Source organism: Lathamus discolor, chromosome 1, assembly GCF_037157495.1.
Source record: "Lathamus discolor isolate bLatDis1 chromosome 1, bLatDis1.hap1, whole genome shotgun sequence".
Classification (NCBI taxonomy): Eukaryota; Metazoa; Chordata; class Aves; order Psittaciformes; family Psittacidae; genus Lathamus; species Lathamus discolor.
Window position 1 is genome coordinate 16451648 of NC_088884.1, and position 22771 is coordinate 16474418.

The following is a 22771-nucleotide window of genomic DNA, read 5'->3' on the forward strand; positions in this document are numbered from 1 at the left end:
TTAATTTGTTCTGTCATGCCTCAGTTTTTTGTAAGATCAGTGACTCTGGCAATGGTCAGTTGAAATATGTAAAATAACACAAAGGAGAACACTAAGGAAAAAATAATGTAGATTTATCTGTAGCTTAAAAATAATTTAATAATCTAAGAAATGTTAAACCTGTATGACTACTTCTGGATGGCTACACTTTGAAAACTTGTTATAATTAGCCAGGTTATTTGTTCAAAGGAGCTCATTTGCATTTAAACCATATATATATATATATATATATATATATATATATATATATATATATATATATACTTGATGAATGCATTTAACTATACTAAGCCAGAAGAGTACCTTAGTAAGTCCTGTGACTGAGGATTGCATAGACATTATTTCAAAATGGTGTACACATAATTTGAACCTAACTTCGAAAGCTTCCTTGTATTATGAATCATAATTTTGTGGGCAAAGAGGCATTTTTGTGAGCAGTTGTCTTCTGATCCAATGACATTCCTGTAGAAACTAGCAAAAAGGTTTGCAGGAGGATAGAAAAGATAAGAAATTGTTGGAAATTATTTGCAGTGTTGCTTTACTTAGCTTTGCTTTAACTTGTACCATGTTAACCACAGAAGCTGAAGAGTTAAGCTGGGTTAAAGTTTACTTGAAGGTAAGCATTTCAGTGCACATCTCTACAGTATAATAATATAACTTCTGTGCAGGTTCTTATGTAACCTTATGCAGAAAGAGAAAAGTTATGTTGATTTTTATACTGTGAGTACTGAATAATTCAACTACTTCCATTTACTCTAGTGTCCAGATGATTTTAGTAGAAAGAAATACAGATAAACCTTGACCCTTGCAGTTATTCCAGTTCACTTGTGATTTTGGTGTTCCTTATGAATGACCTTAGATTTTATGGACTAATTTTTAGTGGGGGAGGTGGGGTGTTCTTGTTTTGTTTGTTTGGGTGGGTTTTTTTGGGAGTTTTGTTTGTTTGTTCTAAATAACCAAACCGAAAAACACGTGCCGTACATTTTTACTTCATCTGCCGGCTCTTCCACCATGAGTGCTCTGCACTCTTGCCAGTCAGGAGAATAACTGGTTTTAAGCGAAGCAAAGTGGACAGAAAAAAGAAATAGATTATGTCCTCAGAAGGAAGAAAAGTGAAAATTATGGTTGTTAAGCTGTATAGAAAACATAAAGTATTTTTGACTTTCTTATTCCCTCCCAACACCTGCATTCTTCTTGTTTCTTCTTAAAAGACAAGATTTCTGGAGCACCACACCTATTTGTAATGCAAAGTAAGCCCAGGTCTCGTAGCTCATGTTTGTTTAAAAGGTTAGCAAATAGAATCATAGAATGGTTAGGATTGAAAAGGACCTTAAAATCATAAAGTTCCAACCCCCCTGCCATGGGCAGGGATGCCTTACCCTCGACCCTGTCGCCCAAGGCTCTGTCCAACCTGGCCTTGAACACTGCTGGGGGTGGAGCATTTGCCACTTCTTTTGGCAGACTTTTCCAGTGTCTTACCACCCTCACAGTAAAGAATTTGTTTCTTATATCTAACCTGAACTTCCCCTGTAGAAGTTTAAATCCGTTACTCCTTGTCCTACTGCTACAGTCCCTGATGAAGAGTCCTTCTTAGACATGCAAAAGCATGTTGTTTCATATACTGCAGTCTTGAGGATATATGCCAGAAAGCCAAATGAAGTTCAGTATTATTTTACCCAGGACAGCACATCTTCTCATGAAGGTTAGTACTTCTGTTGGTTTCCAGAGTACTAGACAGCCCTAATGCAAGCTATAAAATCTCCCAGTACCCCACCCCATCAAAATCCCCCCACCATAGTTAACAACTCTTGTACTAATTGTTCCAGCTGCAAACTCTTCCAAGTGTTGTGAGCTTTTGGAATTGAAGTTGCATTGGAAGTGCTTAAAATGTAACAGGAATTTTGGTACCGGTAGTATTGAAGCTTCGAAAAATTCCCTTTTTAAATGAGTCTGTAGTGTATGGAGTTGTGTCAGCATTCCAGAATACGCTGTTTAGAAACACTTTCACATCCAGTGAAGCTTAGGAGGGTGTGAATGCACTCACCAACTCTTCTCTTCCTCTGCATCTTTTGTTAATCTATATTGTCCCTGAAGAACTCTTACTCAATTCCATAACTTACATTAGAAAATTCCAAAGGAATTATGAAATAGTAGGAGTGTCTCTCCCAAAAAAAGAGTTTTTAAATACTGTTTCAGTTCTAACGATTTTTCAAAGGGACTGAATAGGTTTAGTGCATATTGGGAATAAAATATTTTTTTTTTATTCAAAGAAATTTTAATAATATTTTAACTATTTATGTTGGAGGTGTCACAGTTCTTCCAAAACTCTGGCTGGTAAGACCTCTAGCAGAGAATTGTCACTCCATGGCACCTGTTGTGTGTAGTGCAGAGAAACACCTGGAAACCTGCAAAAGCAATTGTAAACAAGTTAAAAGGCGGCAGTCTAGCTGCTGTGTTTGGAAGCAGTGGAACCTCAACTTTAACAAGGGAGGAGTTCTAAAGGAGATAGCAGCTTAGCATGTAGCACGTAGCATGTAGCATACCATGTAGATGTGAATCTACATGTTAGGAAATTAAGAAAAATGGGTATCTGAATTACATACATATATGTATTAGAGTAGTGGGAGGTATAAGTAGCAATGACATGGAGAGTTGGAGGAGGAAACAGAAGAAGAAACTGGAAGTGGGACAGATGGAAGAGGAATTTAATTAAGTGGGTGGAAGGGACAAAATGAAGTAGGCACTAATAGTTTTATAAAAATGAAAAAAAGAAGTTTTCCTACCAAAACCTTTTGAAGCTTGATGTTACACATTTTTATAACAAAAGCAGTCATTTATTAAAGTTAGTGATGGAGAGAGGGAACACAGGTTTTAATACAGTTTTGAAACAGAGCTCTTGCTTCTGGTCATGTTGCTGTCACCTCACAAGTTTAGTTATCAGGATAGTTCCCACCACTCCAGTAATTTGTGATAATTTGAGTTTAGGGTGGTACTTCACATATTCAAAAGGCTCAGAGCATACACAATTGCTGTATTCATCTGGAAATGGTAGCTTGCTAAACTACTATGAGCAGATCATGAGCCTGCCACCTGTAGGTACAGAGAGTTCTTCACTTTATTCCTTCCCAGACTCTCTAAACCAAACAGAGGTTAGAAGGCATCTTTGTTCCAAGGATTTTTTTTAAGATGTGTCTTAGGAAGTGTACTAAGGCTAGATGCAGGATGTGTGAGGTAGATAAAGACAGCCTGCAGCGTAGGGGTGAGGCTCTGGGGAAGGATATGCAGTGAAGGCTTGCAGCCAGGTTGAAGTTGCCACTTGTGCTTTTCCAGGAGCAAAATTGAAGCAATTTTCCTCAGCCTGCTGGACTATGTGTCTTGTGCTGCTGAACTTAGAGATGCAGTGAACCATCTCACCCAACTTGTAGGGTATTTTTAAATCCATTGTTTAAAATTCAACTTTTCAGGGTGTATTTGAATAAGACATTTTTTCCCCCTTTTTAGTATAATGCAACTTCATCTGTTCTAAGTGTTGAATCCAAGCATGGGGTTGGTGAGCACTATTTAACTCACGGTGCTGACTACATTCTTTATTAGAGTATCCCAAGTGATATTGATGGCTTAACTGAAGACAAAGCAAGTCCACCAAATAGCCTTGTGTTAAGCCATGGTCTGAAGAACCACTAGGTGCATGGTGCATATATGCGGCAAGTAGTGGCTACTTGTCTTAGCAAGGCAGCAGACCTCTGTTTGAATCATAGAATCATAGAATAGTTAGGGTTGGAAAGGACCTCAAGATCATCTAGTTCCAACCCCCCTGCCATGGGCAGGGACACCTCACACTAAACCATCCCACACAAGGCTTCATCCAACCTGGCCTTGAACACTGCCAGGGATGGAGCACTCACAACCTCCCTGGGCAACCGATTCCAGTGCCTCACCACCTTAACAGGAAAGAATTTCCTCTTTATATCCCATCTAAACTTCCCCTGTTTAAGTTTTAACCCGTTACCCCTTGTCCTGTCACTACAGTCCCTAACAAAGAGTCCCTCCCCAGCATCCCTGTAGGCCCCCTTCAGATACTGGAAGGCTGCTATTAGGTCCCCACGCAGCCTTCTCTTCTCCAGGCTGAACAGCCCCAACTTTCTCAGCCTGTCTTCATACGGGAGGTGCTCCAGTCCCCTGATCATCCTCGTGGCCCTCCTCTGGACTTGTTCCAGCATTTCCATGTCCTTTTTATGTTGAGGACACCAGAACTGCACACAATACTCCAGGTGAGGTCTCACAAGAGCAGAGTAGAGGGGCAGAATCACCTCTTTCGACCTGCTGGTCACACTCCTTTTGATGCAGCCCAGGATACAGTTGGCTTTCTGGGCTGCGAGTGCACACACTGCCAGCTCATGTTCATTTTCTCATCGACCAGCACCCCCAAGTCCTTCTCTGCAGGGCTGCTCTGAATCTCTTCTCTGCCCAATCTGTAGCTGTGCCTGGGATTGCTCCGACCCAGGTGTAGGACCTTGCACTTGTCGTGGTTGAACTTCATAAGGTTGGCATCAGCCCACCTTACAAGCGTGTCAAGGTCCCTCTGGATGGCATCCCTTCCCTCCAACATATCAACTGGACCACACAGCTTGGTGTCATCGGCAAACTTGCTGAGGGCACGCTCAATCCCACTGTCCATGTCAGCGACGAAGATGTTAAACAAGACCGGTCCCAACACCGATCCCTGAGGGACACCACTCACTTTGAAACAGGAGCATCTTATTTTGGTTTACGTTAACTTTCTATAAACTGAAAAATAGTTTTCAGTCAACTTTACTTTCCTTTTAGACCTATGATTTTATTTTTTTTAATTACTTTTTTCCTTCTTGAGTGCCACAAGAGCAGCAGTAGATTTTCTTTTATATACGGTAGGTTTTCTTTTATATACTATTCTGTCACTGGACTGGTATTATTTACTGAAATTTGGTATAACTGTATTATACCACATGTCGTCTAACGTTGCAGAAGTATCTGCTGATCATTTCTCTGTCTGTTTTTTTTAAACATACATACACTTCTGAAATTTATCCCATAGCATTAGGTAGCATTTAGGCAGCTACCTAGTATCCTGCAAATCTCTCTATTTGGGCCAAAATTTCCATTGTTATCTTTTAGAAATTGATTCAAAGTGGATTCGTGTCTAAGCATGAATTGCTACACAGGTTTTATTGTGGTACAAGGTTGTATCAGAACACAGCTGTCAATCGGGCAGTGGGCAGATAACATTATAATATGGTCAAACCTGTGATTTTTAAGAAGGCACTTTGAGGAGTTGTATGTTTTAAGCCTGGCTAATATTTTTGTTTGCACAGAGGTCTTGGGAGGTGATTTTCATGTTGTGTAACAAAAGTGAGTGGAAAACAGGGACTGTAACATAAATAGGTCTTCTCACAGTATCCAGTCTATAAGGTCATGGTCTAGCTAGCACCTAACTAGTTTCAATATTTGCAGTGATGAGCAATGGCAAAGAAGGCTTCTAAGGAAGTCTTAGATGGTGGAAATTGGCTCATTGTTTAGTATATTTGTATGTTTGAACTGGATCATTTTACTCCTGAAGTTATAGCTGCATTGAGAATTTGATGAAAGTTCCCATGTGTTTTTGCAGCGTAATTTGCCTGTTCAGACACCATTCTAATTTTCATGATCAATAGAGGTATTCTTCTATTTTAAAATGTCAAAATGTCACATACACTGTGCTTTGTAAGTATATTTTCCTCTGCCTAAATAGATGTAGCTCTGTTATCTAGAGATAACTATACTCCATATGACGTCAGTTTATTATTTCTGCATTTCTTACTTGTCCTTGAGCATTTTCCTGGGTGGGAACGGGTAGCAGACACTGCACGTGAACCCTGTACATTACAGGAACAGTGGCGTGATGGTGTGTGGACTGCTGCTTGGGAAGTTTAGGCCTCACCTCGGTGCAGTGCACACCTTTAAGACACTGGTGTGGGATGGTTCCTCGTATGCTGGCTGTGCCACTCTGGCTGTGGACTCTCTCCACTGTTGGTGCAGTGTGTTCATCCCTGCTGCTGCTGCCTGTAGCACCTGCTGGGGCTTCTGTTCTGGGCTCTGCAGGGGCCCGCAGTAAACCGCCGCTGACAACCTCAGGTGCCACTTTGATTGTGGTTCTGCCCTTCTTGGTTCTTGCTGTGAGACAGCAGAGTGCCTGGAGATTTGTTCTGAGTTGTCTGAACTCGGTGAATGCAGTTAGTAAGAAGCTGACCAGGGTCACCATCCTGTAAGTGAGCTTATTTACTGTTGCAGACATGAAAACCTTTTATCATATGTGACCTGCCTGCTTGGTATGAAAGCTCATTGGGTCAGTTTGTGACAGTTTGGTGTCAAACATTACAAAAGCAGCACAAATCAGCCTGTGCGTGTGTTTCTCTCTACATTTTTCAGTTTAACTTCCTTGTCCCTTGTACAGTTTCGATGGTCAATAGTTCTCTTAAAAGTCTGTTCCTTGAGTAGAGCTACACCTTTTCATAAAAATGAAGAGGAGGTGATGAAAGGGAAGTTGAAATAAAAGAAATGTGCATCTTGGTATTTAAAAGGAATTAGAGATCGGGGTAATGTCTGTTTGCAAAAGTTTTGGAACTAAAGAGTGGTGTGCACAAGCAAATATTTAAAGACATGGACAAAATTTAAAGTTAATTGTTGATATTGTTTCTTTTGCTTAAATGAGCATAGCTGTTACAGCTGAGTGTCCTGGGTTCAGCTGTAAGTTATTTTTCTCCTTAGTAGCTGGTGCAGTCCTCTGTTTCCAACTTAAGTCTCAGAGCCATGACACTGAATAGACTGGGGCCCTCTGGACTTTGATTAAATGTGTGAAAACAGTTTTAAGGGATTTTAGGCTATTTCTTGTCCGGATGTTGTGTGTCGTAATATTTATAACCCAAAGTAGATGTTACATGTACTGTGTATATACTCTTTGGATAAATAAGCACAAAGTAGCTGGATAGGTATACAATATAAGCAGCAACACCTTGGACAAGTTGGTTGGGTTTCTGTTTGCCTTGGCATTGTTTAGCAGTTTTGATGAAGTTTTCTAACAAACCTATGACATTCGGGAATGTGCCGGAGCACTAAGGAAACATCTTTACTTACATCAGTATTTAAAAATGCTGCTTGGAATGACCCTTTTAACTTCAGGTCTAGCTTTCTTCCCAGGCTATATGTAAGGGTAATTGAATATAAGCTTGCATGTCTGAAAGTTCGTCTTTTTTTTTTCCCCAACTGTAAGTTCGTCTAATAAATTATACCATCACTTCTACAAACCAGGCCTTTTGTAATTTCTGCCATTCAACATAGTTTTTGGTCACAATCAACAAATGCGATAGTGTGCTTTGAAGAAATGAAATGCATTTGATAAGAGAACTAAAGCAGATGTACCTTTTGGGGGTTATAAAATTTACCTCTGTACAGTGTTTGACACCGCATATCTTTACTTTTGTATAGTGCTGGTGTGTAGTGCAGCATTTCTCCATTCAGTAGAGAAAAGTGTAATAATAGAATTGAAAGACTATGGAAATTTGAGACTTCTGGTGTAGTATGGAAGTCCTAAGGAAAAGCTTATCTTCATTAATGCTAGGCTTATGCAGTAGACATAGACTAAGTTCTTTCTCTGTGGAAGTATTTAATGTTATCAGCAGTACTGCATCATGAACATCAAGGCAGATGGAGTTTGGTCCTTGATAAAGGCACACCTGTAATTGTTAATTACATTGGTATATCTAATGGGAAGTATGATTCTTCTAACTCTAATTTAAAAAAAAAATGCAAAGAAATAAATCATTTTAAGCTGGCGGCTCTTTACAGTTTCTTTATCAGAAAATATTAAAATACACTCAGAGTTTACAGAAAACATGTTGTCAGACATTAAGATCACCCAACTTACTTTTTTTTTTCCCCAAATACAGAAATTAAGTTTAGTTCCAGTTGGGGTTAATGTGTTCCACCACTCACTCATGTGCAAAAGCTATTAGAATTTTGATATGGTAAGGTCAAAGAGTGGACATTAAGTATAGTCTTTATTCTTAATATGTTAAAATAGTTTTGAAATTTAATCTGTAATTTAAAATAGACTCTTTGGTCTTAGAAGCAGGAAAGCTTTGGTAGATGAGGATTGGGTTAGGGATCAGCTATGCAAACTGGACATCTGTAAATCGATGGGTCCGGATGGAATGCACCCACGGGTGCTGAGGGAGCTGGCGGAGGTCATTGCTAGGCCACTTTCCATCATCTTTGGTAAGTCGTGGGAAACGGGCGAGGTGCCTGAGGATTGGCGGATGGCAAAGGTCACACCAATCTATAAGAAGGGCAAGAAGGAGGACCCGGGTAATTATAGACCGGTCAGCCTTACCTCCATCCCTGGAAAGATGATGGAACAACTTATTCTTGACTCCATCACTAGGCATATCAAGGATGAGGGGGTCATTAAGAACAGCCAACATGGTTTTATGAGGGGGAAGTCATGTATGACCAACCTTATAGCCTTCTATGAGGAAGTGACTAGGTGGAGGGATGATGGTAGAGCGGTAGATGTAGTTTTTCTTGATTTCAGTAAGGCATTTGATACTGTCTCCCACAGCATCCTCATAGATAAGCTAAGGAAGTGTGGGCTTGACGATCAAGTAGTGAGGTGGATCGAGAACTGGTTGAAAGGAAGAAGGCAGAGAGTTGTGGTCAGTGGCGCAGAATCTAGCTGGAGGTCTGTGACTAGTGGAGTTCCCCAGGGGTCGGTGCTGGGACCGGTGCTGTTTAATATTTTCATCAATGACCTGGATGAGGGAACTGAGGGCACCCACAGCAAGTTTGCTGATGACACAAAACTGGGAGGAGTGGCTGACACACCAGAGGACTGTGCTGCCATTCAGCGAGACCTGGACAGGCTGGAGAGTTGGGCGGGGAGAAACTTGATGAAATTTAACAAGGGCAAGTGTAGAGTCTTGCATCTGGGGAAGAACAACCCCATGTACCAGTACAGGTTGGGGGTTGACCTGCTGGAAAGTAGTGAAGGGGAAAGGGACCTGGGGGTCCTGGTGGATAGGAGGATGACCATGAGCCAGCAATGTGCTCTTGTGGCCAAGAAGGCAAATGGCATCTTAGGGTGCATTAGAAAGGGAGTGGTTAGTAGGTCAAGAGAGGTTCTCCTCCCCCTCTACTCAGCCTTGGTGAGGCCGCATCTGGAATATTGCGTCCAGTTCTGGGCCCCTCTGTTCAAGAAGGACAGGGAATTGCTTGAAGGAGTCCAGCGCAGAGCCACAAAGATGATTAAGGGAGTGGAACATCTCCCTTATGAGGAGAGGCTGAGGGAGCTGGGTCTCTTTAGCTTGCAAAAGAGGAGACTGAGGGGTGACCTCATCAATGTTTACAAATATGTAAAGGGTAGGTGTCAGGATGATGGAGCTAGGCTTTTTTCAGTGATATCCAGTGATAGGACAAGGGGCAATGGGTGTAAACTGGAACATAGGAAGTTCCACGTTAACATCAGGAAGAACTTCTTTACTGTAAGAGTGACAGAGCACTGGAACAGGTTGCCCAGGGGGGTTGTGGAGTCTCCTACACTGGAGATATTCAAGGCCCGCCTGGACAAGTTCCTGTGTGATGTACTGTAGGTTACCCTGCTCTTGCGGGGGGGTTGGACTAGATGATCTTTTTAGGTCCCTTCCAACCCTTGGGATTCTGTGATTCTGTGTGATTCTGTGAAAGAATTACCAGAAAGTCTTCTAAAAGCAGTGAAATATATTTGAGGGGTCTCCAACATGGTAATGAAAAACCTGAGATCATCTTTTTTGGAGTGAGGTTTATAAAGCGTCTTCTGTGTGGCTGGATTCCACTGATCATGACACCCTGCAACGGCAATGAAAGGAAGTGCAGTTTAGCTGCATAATTTTTTCCTGTGGAACTAACAGGTTTCTGTAGGAATACTGGTACTAGAGAAGGATGTGAGTTTTGTGTAGCATGTAGATTGGTTATTATTACAAAAAAACCCAACAAATAAAAAACAGTAGTGACTATCTTTTCCTTATAATTGCTGCTGTAGATAAGAAGCTAAGGAGTCATATGTGGAAGAAATTTTTCTTCCACCCATTTTATCCAAATATTTATACCTTTAGAGTCATGATTCTAAATTCAGCAAGTTAGGCAGGACTAGGTAACAGTATGCTTTGTCATGGGTTAAATAATGACTACCTGGATAGCTGTTAAAAGTCAGTAACATAAAGAACATAAAAGTAAGATTATTTAAGGTTTGTCCTTGAAATGTGGATCAAAGTTTATGTTCATTGTAGAAATGAGTCATTGCAAGAATGAAGAAGGCAGTGAATGCATCTTTACTTTCTGTTAAGTGTTTGTGTGGGTTAAGTAAAGTATTGTTATATAAAGATTTTCTGAATGTAAAATTAATTTTGCCATCTGGGAAAAAGGAAATAAACAGTTGGTAAATGAATCCTTTTAGTGTTTCAGTCAGTGAAGAAGAGATGGAAAGAAAGACCTACCACAGTTTTCATCATACCACTAATGGCCAAAATTTCTTTCTGTGTCTTGGGCCAGTTTTCATAGTTTTTACCTTTGAAATACCTTTATTTAAATCAGCACAACCTCTTCTTGTAAGTGTTGATTTTGTGGGTTTTTTAGATTAGGAAGGTAAAGTTTTTTTGTTGGTCCAGAAAGTGCTTTCTGAGTGTAGTCCCATTCTTTTAACCTATAATTCTCTCTCTTGCCCAATAATAAATATGTGCATTATAATTTTTGCAACAGTTTATTTCTCTCGCTGCAATTTTACATATCCCTGCATGAAGCAGTCAATGTTTGCTGAGCATGATTTTCAGTACTGATACACATGAAGTTTTCTTATAGTCCTTTGTTTAAAAACAATATTTGTAGAACAAAATTTGTTGTGGCATTGTCTTCTTTTAGCTGTATTTTAAAGATGCAAAATAGTAAAAATCTCAATTCTTCAAATATGAAGGCTTCTTACATAGAACTCTTGATTTCTTTATCTTTTTCCTTCATATTAAAAGAAAATCTGAAAGGAGATTGTACCTGAACAAATTTAACACCATCTCCATGACAACCAGCTAATTAATCGCTATCACTCTGCCTTTGGTCCTCTTCAGTGAACTGATACTCTTCAGCTTTATTTCATATGTTCTGCATTTGCTATGAAGGTCATTTATTTAGTGACAGTATTTCTTTGGGAAAAGCAGCTTTTAATACAAGCAACAACTTTCTTTAAAAACAACTCAATCTTACCTGTAGTTCCCTCTCAGTTTTGATGCTGCACAGTAGTAGGGAGTTTCTGAGGTTTGTTTCTGTGGGGGTTTTGTGGTTTGTTTTTTTAGTTGTTGTGGGTTGTATTTTTTTTTTGTTTTGGGGTTTTTTTTCATAGTTTTGTTGTGGCTTTGGGGTTTTTTGGTTGTTTTTTTTTTTTTTCCTTGCTTTTCCTGACATTTCCGTTTTTTTTCATTTGGACATAAGTGCTCATTTTGCATATTGTGATTGTGAGCACATTGCAGTACAGGTATTCCCAAGCTATCCTGTGATCACAGTGATCTAAGTAGTGTAGGAAGTAAAGAAATGAATCCCCTGTAGTGTGATGTTTAGAGTGGGCTAAGAGCTCAGGTAGTTATTTTGTTGTTTAGGACACGTTTTGCATGTCTGAGACTATCACTGCAATGCTTTAGTACTTGTGCTTGCTCATGTAAAGTCATCGCTACGCTATTCTGCAGTGAGTTTCTGTAATGTTAGAGGTACTTTGAATCAATCACGTTACTTCCCACAGCTACTGCATCACTTTTTGACATTTATAAATCTGTTTAGGCATCCTGGTAATTGTATTACTGTTGCAAGTAATTGCAACCCTTCCCCTATGATAACAGTCTCCAGCCTGTGAACTGTAAAGTCTGTAGACAGTCAGAACAATTATCCATATAGCTCAATATGCTCTTACCTACTGGCCTCTCATAGCAGATACCTTTGACAGACTGTAGGGACAGGGAAAGGATGAGCCTGGTGCAGAATATTTTCCCCTGCACATTTTCCCAGGCTTCAACTGTCTGTGGCTAAAAGAGTTAAAGGATAGTAAGCAGTAAAAAGAAGGAAAGCTGATGCTGGGAAAGAACAGTAATTCTCTATCCTGAACATTTCTTGTATTTTTGAGTTTTTGTTTTCTTTCTGGAGGACTGTTCACTGCCTCTTACAGATTAAATATGTCTATACATACAAATTTATACATATTATGTGCTTACTAGTGAAGGAGAGTGAAAATAACTGAGTATATCGCTTACTCCCACAGTTTCCTTTTCAGTGGCATATGTTTAGTTGCAATCTTTCTGTTTTCTTGTCTTATGGATGTATTAATTATTTGAAGTTATTTTATATATTTACTCTTTGGGTGCAGATAGTTTGTGGGTCACCTCAATTATCCCATGTAATTTAATAGTACTTATGACAGATGGATGTTGATGTTCAAGTGTAGTTACTGAAGATTCTGGTACATTAAAAGGATTGCTAAGAGATTTATGTCAAAAAGCAATAGAAAAATCTGTTTTGATTGTTTTACATATTGTTGAAAGTACAGAAATACATATAGCATGTTTTTATGCTGGTTTAAGGTGTGCAAAAAATGTGGCAACTCTCTTATTTTCTTCATAAGTAGCAAAAGAGATTCAGAAGGGCAAGATGTACTCGGAGAGGCTGGAAATAATTTTAGATAGATTCCTTCGTAAGCTGATTTTTTTTTTTAATCACTTTGTGGGCCTGCAGAAGTTACAACTGAAGATAATAAATATGGATATTTTACATAATAAATGACTGGAGAAACAGATCTAAGCTGATGCTTAGTGCTTGAGATTTGCATGAAGTGAAGTGGCAAAAGGAAACTTGCACCAAAAGTGACCTTGAAGATGGGAAACATCTTCTTTGTGGTGCTAGATTATGTTATTCTGAATCATTGTCTTTCAGCTGCTTACTTTCTGTATTGTGCTATATCTGGATTTAGAATAACATGTTAATGATTTCTTTTTTTTTCCCTCCCCCCCCCCTTTTTTTTTTTTGTTTGTTTTGTTTTGTTCTGTTTGTTTGCTTTGTTTGTTTGTATATGACGTGCTACTGAACTGGTACATATGAAGATTGCTGTGTTCACTGTATCCTGGCTTGCTTGTTCTGTGAATTTCTCACCCTCTGTAACATTGTTCTCGGACAAGCATCCTGTGGCATCTGCACATCGGAGGCCTGCTGCTGCTGCTGTGGGGACGAGATGGGAGATGACTGTAACTGCCCATGTGATATGGACTGTGGCATAATGGACGCATGTTGTGAATCTTCAGATTGCTTAGAGATCTGCATGGAATGCTGTGGGATCTGCTTCCCGTCATGAAATATTTATCCCTTTTTATTTTATTCTCTATAAAACTGGAGAGCTTTTCTTTAAATACATTTGAAGAAAAACAAGGTAAGATTTTCACACAACCAACTGGTATTGCACTGTTAATTCCCTATATATAGTATTTTTTTTTTAACCAGTCCTCAAATCTGTATTCTAACACAAATCGTATAGTTTTGTATGTGAAACTCAAGCTACATTCCAGCTTCCTTTTGGCTTTGCAAATGGAAGACTTTATTGAAACCGAATTATAGGCCTGATACCACAGGCTGCATGAGGGCAAAATTGCCATTTGAATAAAATGACAGATTTTAGTCAGAGAAGAGATTGCAGGGCAAAGACTTAAGTATTTGCCTTTACCTAGTTTAATGTTTAAACGCTCAAATGCCTCCATGCATAACATGCCTTTACGGGCATTCTGAAAAGCAAAATAACTTTATTTCAATCTCTTTGGGTTGAAATCAACTTTGCTCTCTTGTTTTAAACTTAATCCAGAAGTCAGCAACAGAAATCCACTGTTGGTTTTGCTACAGTAGTCACGTTGGCAATATTTCTTTTGTTTTGAATATCTCAGTATTGATACTATGGGAAGATCTGGCAAACTAAAGTCAATGCAAGTTTTGCCATGGGCTAGAGTAACAAGATTTCTTTGTTATAAATCAAGACAGAACAGAGAACTTATATTTTTCTTCACTACTAATATTACTTGAAATGCTTCTTTTTAGAAAGAGACTTTGTAAATCTGTATAGACATGAAATATATCCTTAGACTAACAGACTAACTAATAGACTAACAAATCTTCAAGTTTTGGCTATTAAAAGGAAATTATATAAGGTCCTTTCCAACCCTAACTATTCTATGATTCTATGATTCTGTGATTATCAGAATTTAACTCAAGAATCTAAGCCTGACATTAAGTGGCCCTGTCAGTCTTTGGCATATTAGAGCCAGTCACATAATGGAGTATTTATTTCTTCACTGTTTGAGAAAGATCTACAGAGGATGGCAGAATTTAAATGGGGTATAAAGACCGAATTAAAACTGACTTGATAAGAAATTCTGTCATTGGACATAAACACCAAATGCAAAAATGTTTATCCTCAGATATGTTTTAAGTGTTATTTTAAAATAACTGTGAAAAAAGAATGAAATCTAAAAAATGTATGATATCCTTTAAAAATAAAAGGATTGGGATTTAAAATGTTTGAAAAATACAGTTAGGATCTGATGGCAACTTTTTCCCTGTATATGATTAAGGTTTTCTGTGAAAAATCTCTGCTTGTCATTGTAATTGTGAAAAGAACTTGGTCCAACACAGAAAGAGGTTTATGTCATTCCCAGATTTAGGGAATAATGGTACCATTTTCTTTACCACTTGCTAGTTTCTTACATCCATGTCTGTAGCTCATCAACTTTTCAATGTAAACCACCTACACATCTTGATCACACATACTTAAACTTTCCTGTCTACGCTCCAGATGTCCCATTTGTAGATTGTTGGATCTCATAAATTTAGGCCTTGTTACAAGAGTCATCAAGAGCCAATAGCGTATTTCTGTAGAGTGAATTGACCATAAATGTCTCTTTCCGCTGTAGTAAATTCAGTTTATGCAAATGTGACAAGCTAAAGATCACAGGAGTGTGAAGCTAAGTCAACAAATGGTCTGGTATGAACCAAAGCTTCTCTCCCTGTGAACACTGACTAGTAGTGCCTACTACTGCAAGTTATCACTGAAGGTAACATAGCCGAATCCTCAACTATACTAGGGAGCTGGGAGGTGTTGCATTTTGCTTTATCATCTGCGATATTGTGGTGTATTCTCATACAATGCAGACTTAGAGGGTTTCTTACCTGTTTTTTCATAGTAACTACAAGAATTGATTCCTACCATGCTGTTTTGGTTCAGTTTTTTTGTTTGTTTGTTTTGTTTTTCATATATTGGGCCAGATTCAGATCTGTGTTGCATAAACTAAGTGCATTTTCATTAATGTCAGAATTTTCCATTGGTTTAGCTCCAGCTAGAGAGCACAAAGATATTATGGTAATAGGCAGGCTAATAAGGAATCATATAGTTAAATTGATAAATTCCCTGAGCTCAGAATCAGGCCCACAGGGCTCAATTATGACTCCTAAAAGTCTGAACCACACTGGGAAGGGGAAGAGGTGCCTTGGTTGAGTGGCAGTGCCTGGAGGCATTTTGCCTTTGTAAGGTATAATGCCTCTGGGGAAATTGGGGGCATCACAGTGTGCACTGGGACTTCATGCACCTTGGAAAAAGTGTAGAGTGCTTCACCCAGTGTAGTTCTGTGGTTGACACCGTGGTGGTGGGGATGTGCTCTCTGGTGCTAAGCAGCAGCATAAACTGTCCTTCCTCATGTCCTTCTGGTCATGGAGAGATGAATTATGGCTGTCCAATTGTGCTTTTGAGGACAGGGAAGAAGATTTTCAGTGTCCTGTCCTGCCCCAATGTCTGTGCGCTGCCAGAGCAGTTTCATTTTTGTGCTTGGAAAACTGCACAGTTGCATCAAGCTTTTAATGAATACCAGATACTAATAAAAAATATTTTTACCACAGAAAGATATAGTTAAGAAAAAAATGAAAATGACAATCTGTGTAAAAGTTTATCTATACAATTTGCCCTGCACAAACCCTTATTTCTACTTACGGGAATTCAGAGGGTTTTTTGATCTATTGAAATTATGAAAACCTTGGAAATGTCTTTGCTATTAAGCATTTATTTCCAGTACTGTTAAAATACAAATAATAATTACAAGAACTTTGTTGATGCCTATATGTGTATGTGTACAGCCTCTCTCTCACACACATGCATACACACATGTGCAGATACATTACTTCTTTTCCCACTTCATTTGTGAAATACTAGGAAGTGAAAATAGTGTTGTTTAACCCTCATAGTGAATAAAAGTATCAAAGTGTTACAGACAATTGAAAACAAATTATAAAATGTGTGATTTCTTTGACATTTAAATGTAGTCTGCTACTGTTTGTCATAGAGATATTAGCACTTTTGTAAAATGTATCTTTGTAGCAGAGAATATTAGTATGTAGTTTAAGTAATTCATTTCTGTATTTATATTCCTAAATGCTGTTTTGTGATTTTCACTCTATAGGCAATCTTGTAAGCACCTTGTGTAATTAAATCAAGCAGAATTAGAAGGAGTCAAATGTGAAAATATAGTTTAAATAAAATTAAAACATCTGAACTTAACTGTCTATTTTATAATAGTTCTTGTGAACTTGTACAGTGTTTCAGTAAATAGTTCTGCAAACTGGCCCATTTGAAAAAATGGTAACTTGCTATTTGTATTTTATATCAACTGGATGTGCTATTCTCAAACACTATTTTGAAATAAAGATCTTTATTTTGAAACTTTGAGAGATCTTCTAGTCTTGCCCTGTTACTCATCTGAATTATAATTTCATGTCTTATTTGTGATTATTTTTGTTTCCTGTTACAACATTTCCTGGAGGCTTTGGCCTTTGAGTGGTTTGCGCAGAGGATGAGCCAGTGTACGTGAGTTGTCTTACAGGTGGAGCCAACTCAGGCACTAGAAGCTGTGCTAGCATGAATCTCCAATAGTAAAGTACTTTGTCAGTAAAAGGGTAGAGGCATTCCTTAGTGAAGTTGTGTTAGTGAGGTGAAATTCCAGCAATGATTGCATTTTATCAAAATTAATATTATTTTAATACATCTGCAGCAACAGTATTCAGTTTACTAAAAGCAAGCTGAACAACATTGTAGTCGGTATTGCAGTAGACCTATTAAGGTGTAATGGCCTATGTGGCCTATGAAATGAAGACTTACACACAGTACCACTATTTGAAAGTAAGGTTTGTTTTTAAAATTGGCTAAACACTGAGTAGACTGTTTGAACTGTGATTTAAGCAAAAGGTTGGTTTGGGTTTTTTTTTTTTTCATGTTGGTTTAAGCCATGTGTGAGTATTCTTATGCTGCTTTAAAGCTGCAGAAACTGCACATCTACAGTCTTTTGCACTAATTTAGCACTAATTTTTCTGTGTCTTTTTAAAAAAGTTATTGACCGTTCAACCATGACTGTATATACATGGGTGCTTATGGGGTCTAAAAACATTCTGATATGTCCCCTCTGGGCATTACAGAAGTAAGATATTAAAACTGACAGAACTTTTGCTTGAGTGCATACCATGAAGTCTTGCCATTGAGATTGTGTGCCAAAATTATTGTGTAAGAGAACTAATAAATTCATAGGCAAATAGCACCATTTGAGACTTATTATAGGTGTCCTAGTGTCCTGGGTTCAGCAGTAGCAGTGATTTTTCTCCTTCCTGGTAGCTGGTGCAGCGCTGTGTTTTAACTTTTGGCCTGGGAATGGTGCTGATAATGCCGATGTTTTAAGTTGCTGCTCAAATGTTTGGTCTGACCAAGGACTTTGTGAGCCTCATGCTCTGCCAGGGAGGAGGGAAAGCTGTGAGGAAGCAGAGACAGGACACCTGACCCAAACTAACCAGAGAGATATTCCATACCACAGCACGGCATGCCCAGGATGTAACGGAGACTTACCCGGAAGGGCTAAGGCACTGTGGGGTTGGACGAGGTATTGGTTGGTGCTCGGTCAGGTGGGGTGGGGCGAGTTATCAGTCGGCTGGTGTTGAGGTGTTGTATTCTCTTCCCTTGTTATTTCCTGTATCATTATTATTATTGGTGGTAGCAGTAGTGATTTGTGTTATACCTTAGTTACTGGACTGTTCTTATCTCAACCCGTGGGAGTTGCATTCTTTTCGATTCTCCTCTCCGTCCCTCCAGGAGCAGAGGGAGGGCAAGAAGTGGGGGGGGAAGTGAGTGAACGAGGTTTGTGGTTGGGTTTAAACCACGACAACTGTTTTTCTAGTCTTTCTGAAGCTTTTCTGAACTTTTTTTTCACACTTTTTTTTTTTTTTAATTGTCTTAGTGATTGCAATAGTTGATGCAAGTTCTGTGAAAGCAATGCCAACTGAATTGATGTTTTTCCACAGTAAACTTCCTTTTGTTACCAGTCTGGTAACTTTCTGAAAGGCAACACATAGAACGAATAGAACAAATCATATATCTGAAGTCTTATTCTCGGTCCCAAACTTAGATTAGAGAAATATCTCCCTGATATCTTCTGTCTGTCCTTCTCTTTGTCTATATATGAGTGTATACACCTTGTGTTGAAAGACTTAAGGCAGTGAAAATGTTGACAATAGTAACTCTACAGTCCTGCTGACATTAATCTTTATTTCCTATCTCATAACCCTTCTGCCAGTTCTTATCACTTCCAAAGAGAGCAGGGGGAACTTAACTCAATTTTAGCATCAGAATATTGAAAGAAGTTCAATCAAAACAATACCCTGCACCCACGTCCATGATGCACTTGTTCACTGTGCTCAGTACACTCGAATGCGAAGTTGATTGATTGTACAAAATTCACCCTCCTCATAAGCACTTGCTTATGCTATTTACCACTGATTTGGTGCTAGTGACATAGAAGGATGGCCTTTCTCTTCTTTACAAGTCTTCGATATGATGGGCTATTTCTGCGATAGCTGGAAAGAGAGAACTTTTTCTGCATTCCCATTCTGCAAAACAGGCGGATGTTGAGTTTGATTAGGTGATCTTAATCTCTATATGGTTTTAGTATATCAGTTCACCTCACTTAAAACTTAATTTAATAAAACACTGCATACAATTCTGTCTCTTTTATGTATGTATATTACAACAATTGTTAGTACATTACTATTCGATACTCATAAAAATGGGATGTTAGATGAAAAAAATGTATATCTTTTATACCTGTAATAGTATCTTGCTAATTTTTATTCTGATATGCATATGCTATTTTAACTGACAAAATACTCCACTATAATTGAGGTAATTGAGGCTCTTTATATCATCTCAGTAGGCTATGTAATTGGTGCCCAAGCACTATACAATTCCTCTTCAATCAGTGGTGTAGGCTTCTGCAATTTGTCTCATCTCCCAAGTTGCATGAAGTGACCACACTGTGAATGCGCTGCACTCCAACTTGTGTTTCAAGTGGAACACAAACTCCAAAGTGTTTCACATTATAGTATTTTTCCACAATGCCTACCTTTGTTTCTTAAGCTTTATCACAAGGTAGTTTGTTTGTTTGTTTGTTTAGTTGTTTCATTTTTTTTTTTAATCTTTGGTGTTCAAAGTGCTTTCATTATGGACATCTAGAACAATACAAAGATGTATGTTACACTGCAAGTTATTTGCCATCTTTTCTGTGTTCACTGCTATATGCGACTCCTAGATCAAACAGACTTGTGAAAGTGATACCTTTGGAACTTTAGAATATATCTAAGTAATTGTAGCTCAATAGTGGTTTCTATTTGAATATTTGCAGTTCAAAATACATTAATTCTGTCTTTCACATTCAAATAAAAACCTCAAAATTTCTGCTGAGATGGACTCTGCAGAGTCTTGGAAACTGGCAATCTTCAAAATAGTTCTACTCACAAGAATAAGACTGGTACATTAGTTTAATACGTTTTACAGTGGCATATATATTGCTAGTTCTACATTGTCTGCTACTGATAAGAACAAGCTGGGAAAAAGAAATGTATTACACAACATGAATTTGCTTTCCTCCCTAGGAAACACAACTCCATTTGTCTGTTTCCTCATGTGAGGAGGAGACACCTTGATTACATATTTAATGTAGACTAACAGCAGTGGTTCAGAATCCACAATAACTTCAAGGTCATTACAAGTAGCGTGTGAAGGATAAAGGGAAATACGGTGCAAGTATTCCGTTACTGTTGACAACTGCTGTCTCTGCATCAGTAATCTGCTTTGCAGCTACCAAGCTTTCTTGGGGTTAAGTTTAAAAAAATTAAGGTAGCCATGACTGAAATTTTATATTTGGTCTTGTTTCTTCAGAAAGCATAATTAGACATATTTACACAATTACATTTTAGTAAACTATTATGCCAGTTTAACTGTAACACATATTCTGGTAAAAGTACATTAAACAGCAATCCAAAAGCAATTTAGCTGCTGAAAGCATTATTTTCTATCTAATTATTCACAAATTAATGAATAAAATTAAATTCCAATCACTGAAAAAGTGAAGCAATGGTGAGAATCAGAACTACAGATTAGTTAAAGCTATGCAATGCATAACAGAATTAAAGCTTTCTTTTATTCAAATTCAATGCTTAAAAAAGAACAAATCCATCATCTTGAAATTTGACTTGTAGCTTGACATTAAAAATAATATGAGTAGAATTTTCAGTGGGGTAAGCACAAAACTAGTTCAAGTAGTGTCACTCTCAATTAATGTACTCAGGTGGTGTGCCCATTAAAATTCCCACTTGTGGGTTCAGCTCTCTATGCAAATGGGGTCATTACCTGGAGAATTTAATTGGGTATGACACTGGGAGTAGGAATTTTCCTTTCAAAATAAACCTACTTGCACACATTTTCACTAGAAATTTGATTGTTACATATACTTCATATTGTTTGGCTCTATAAATATTTACCAAAATTGAGAATGTCTTCACTTATTTATTTTTTTACAGATGATTCATAATGCATCAAAATGACTTTTAAATTTTTCCATGTATTGCGTATGCAAGTCTTGTTACAAAAACCTGTGGTGAAAATGTATGTTTTGGTGTTAAAATTATATTTTCACATATTTCAATTCCTTTTTAAGCTGATATTTTTATAGTATCTGAAACCAGGACTGTAGTATTTCTGTAGTTAATATGCATGTAACTGAAAAAAATTGCTATATTATACTGAACTTGCATCTCACACTCTGTTTGGAAAGGACAAAAACATACTGTGTTTCTGATTAATACTAACTTCTGAATTTTTCTGGAAATTATTTTGCAGAATCATTTGTATAAATAAGTCCAATACTGAAAGATATTAATTCCAAAATGCATACACAAATATTCTGGCAGCACAAGTACATTGTTGGAAAGAACTTCTGGAGAACTTCTAGTTCAGCAGTCTAAGCTCCAATAGTGTCTAAAGGCATATTCTTGACAACCTACAATGAGGGGGATTTGGGACCTTATCTAGAGATAGTCTGCACTAGTGCTATAGTAATCTTACAGATAGATTTTTTCCTAATATCCCATTTAATCTTATGTTCATTTCTACAAGTAAGACCGATGTATTCCCAGTGAATGTGTAGGACAGTCACCATGCCCTTGTCATGACTTTTCATAACATAACCTTTCATACAGATTGTGTAGTCCTACCTAGTTTTGTCTTAGTCCAAAGAAATCCAGCCCAGTTTCTTCAACCTATCTTCTTCAGTATGACATTCGTTTCAGCCGTTATAGACTGTGGGAGCTATGCTTCTCATTTTAAAGTATCACAAGACTGAGGAAATAACTTGTGAAGCAACTTTCTCTGCTAATGAGAAACATAGGTGTTGGACTTTGTAAAGGAAACAGTCCAACGAATCAACATTATGATCTCCTACATAAACACCTGAAAGATTTTAATGGGCTTTGTGCAACACTTTTTAAAATTTCTGGGGTGGAGAACCACAAGTGTTGTCTTAACAAACAAACACACAAAATAAATCTACCATGTCATTAACACTTATCTCTGTTTGTTACTTCTGTATTTTTACTCTGTCTCAGCTGTCGGCTTCTTGCCACTTTTGTTCAGAACTCTGTTTACTAATCCAACGTCCTCTGTGTTTTCACTAAAACTTCCTGTCCAGTTATATTGTCTCTTATTGCTGCTTTGATGCCTATGTTGATAAATATATATTAATAAATATGTTTTTCTCTCTGGTGAAAAAATCTCCCCAAAACACCACAAACAAACAAACAACAACAAAAAACTCTAAAACCCAAGGCCCTGCACAACAGTGGGGCATTTTCCTTATTGAACTTCCCTGAAATTTGTGGTAGCCTTATAAAATGATTGTAAGACCTTGGGCAAGAGGAGATTTTAACTGTGTTTCCAAAGGTTGATGCTACCTTGTTGCTCTTCACTCTAGAAGTATTTCTGGCAGAAATTTTAGATGAATCAGTAGCTGATGGAACAATAAATTAAATATGCCCCTTGTTAACAGGAGCTTATTAAGAGCAATCTGGATCTTGTAGGATGGACCTCTTCTAAGGAAATATTTTTCCATGTTACGAAATGGAAAAGAAATACTTAGAGTTTACTTCATAGAAAAAGGATTAATTTTAAACACTTTGAAAAGACTTGAGAATTATGATGAAGAACATACTGAACCATAGTTTTCAGCAGAAATGCTGTAGACTTTCATGGTGACCTTCT

At 38.0% G+C, this 22771-nt stretch overlaps 1 protein-coding gene across 3 annotated transcripts in view; it reads left to right on the forward strand.

The window, feature by feature from the left end:
* The window catches only part of MDFIC (MyoD family inhibitor domain containing), a 57722-nt gene extending 40855 nt beyond the window's left edge, over positions 1-16867 (forward strand). For all 3 annotated transcript variants that reach the window (XM_065698230.1, XM_065698052.1, XM_065698145.1), the window contains exon 5: positions 13215-16867. In XM_065698230.1, the coding sequence (XP_065554302.1) occupies positions 13215-13462 (248 nt within the window). In that variant the 3' untranslated portion in view covers positions 13463-16867. The remainder of the gene's footprint in view (positions 1-13214) is intronic.
* Positions 16868-22771: the final 5904 nt, after the last annotated feature.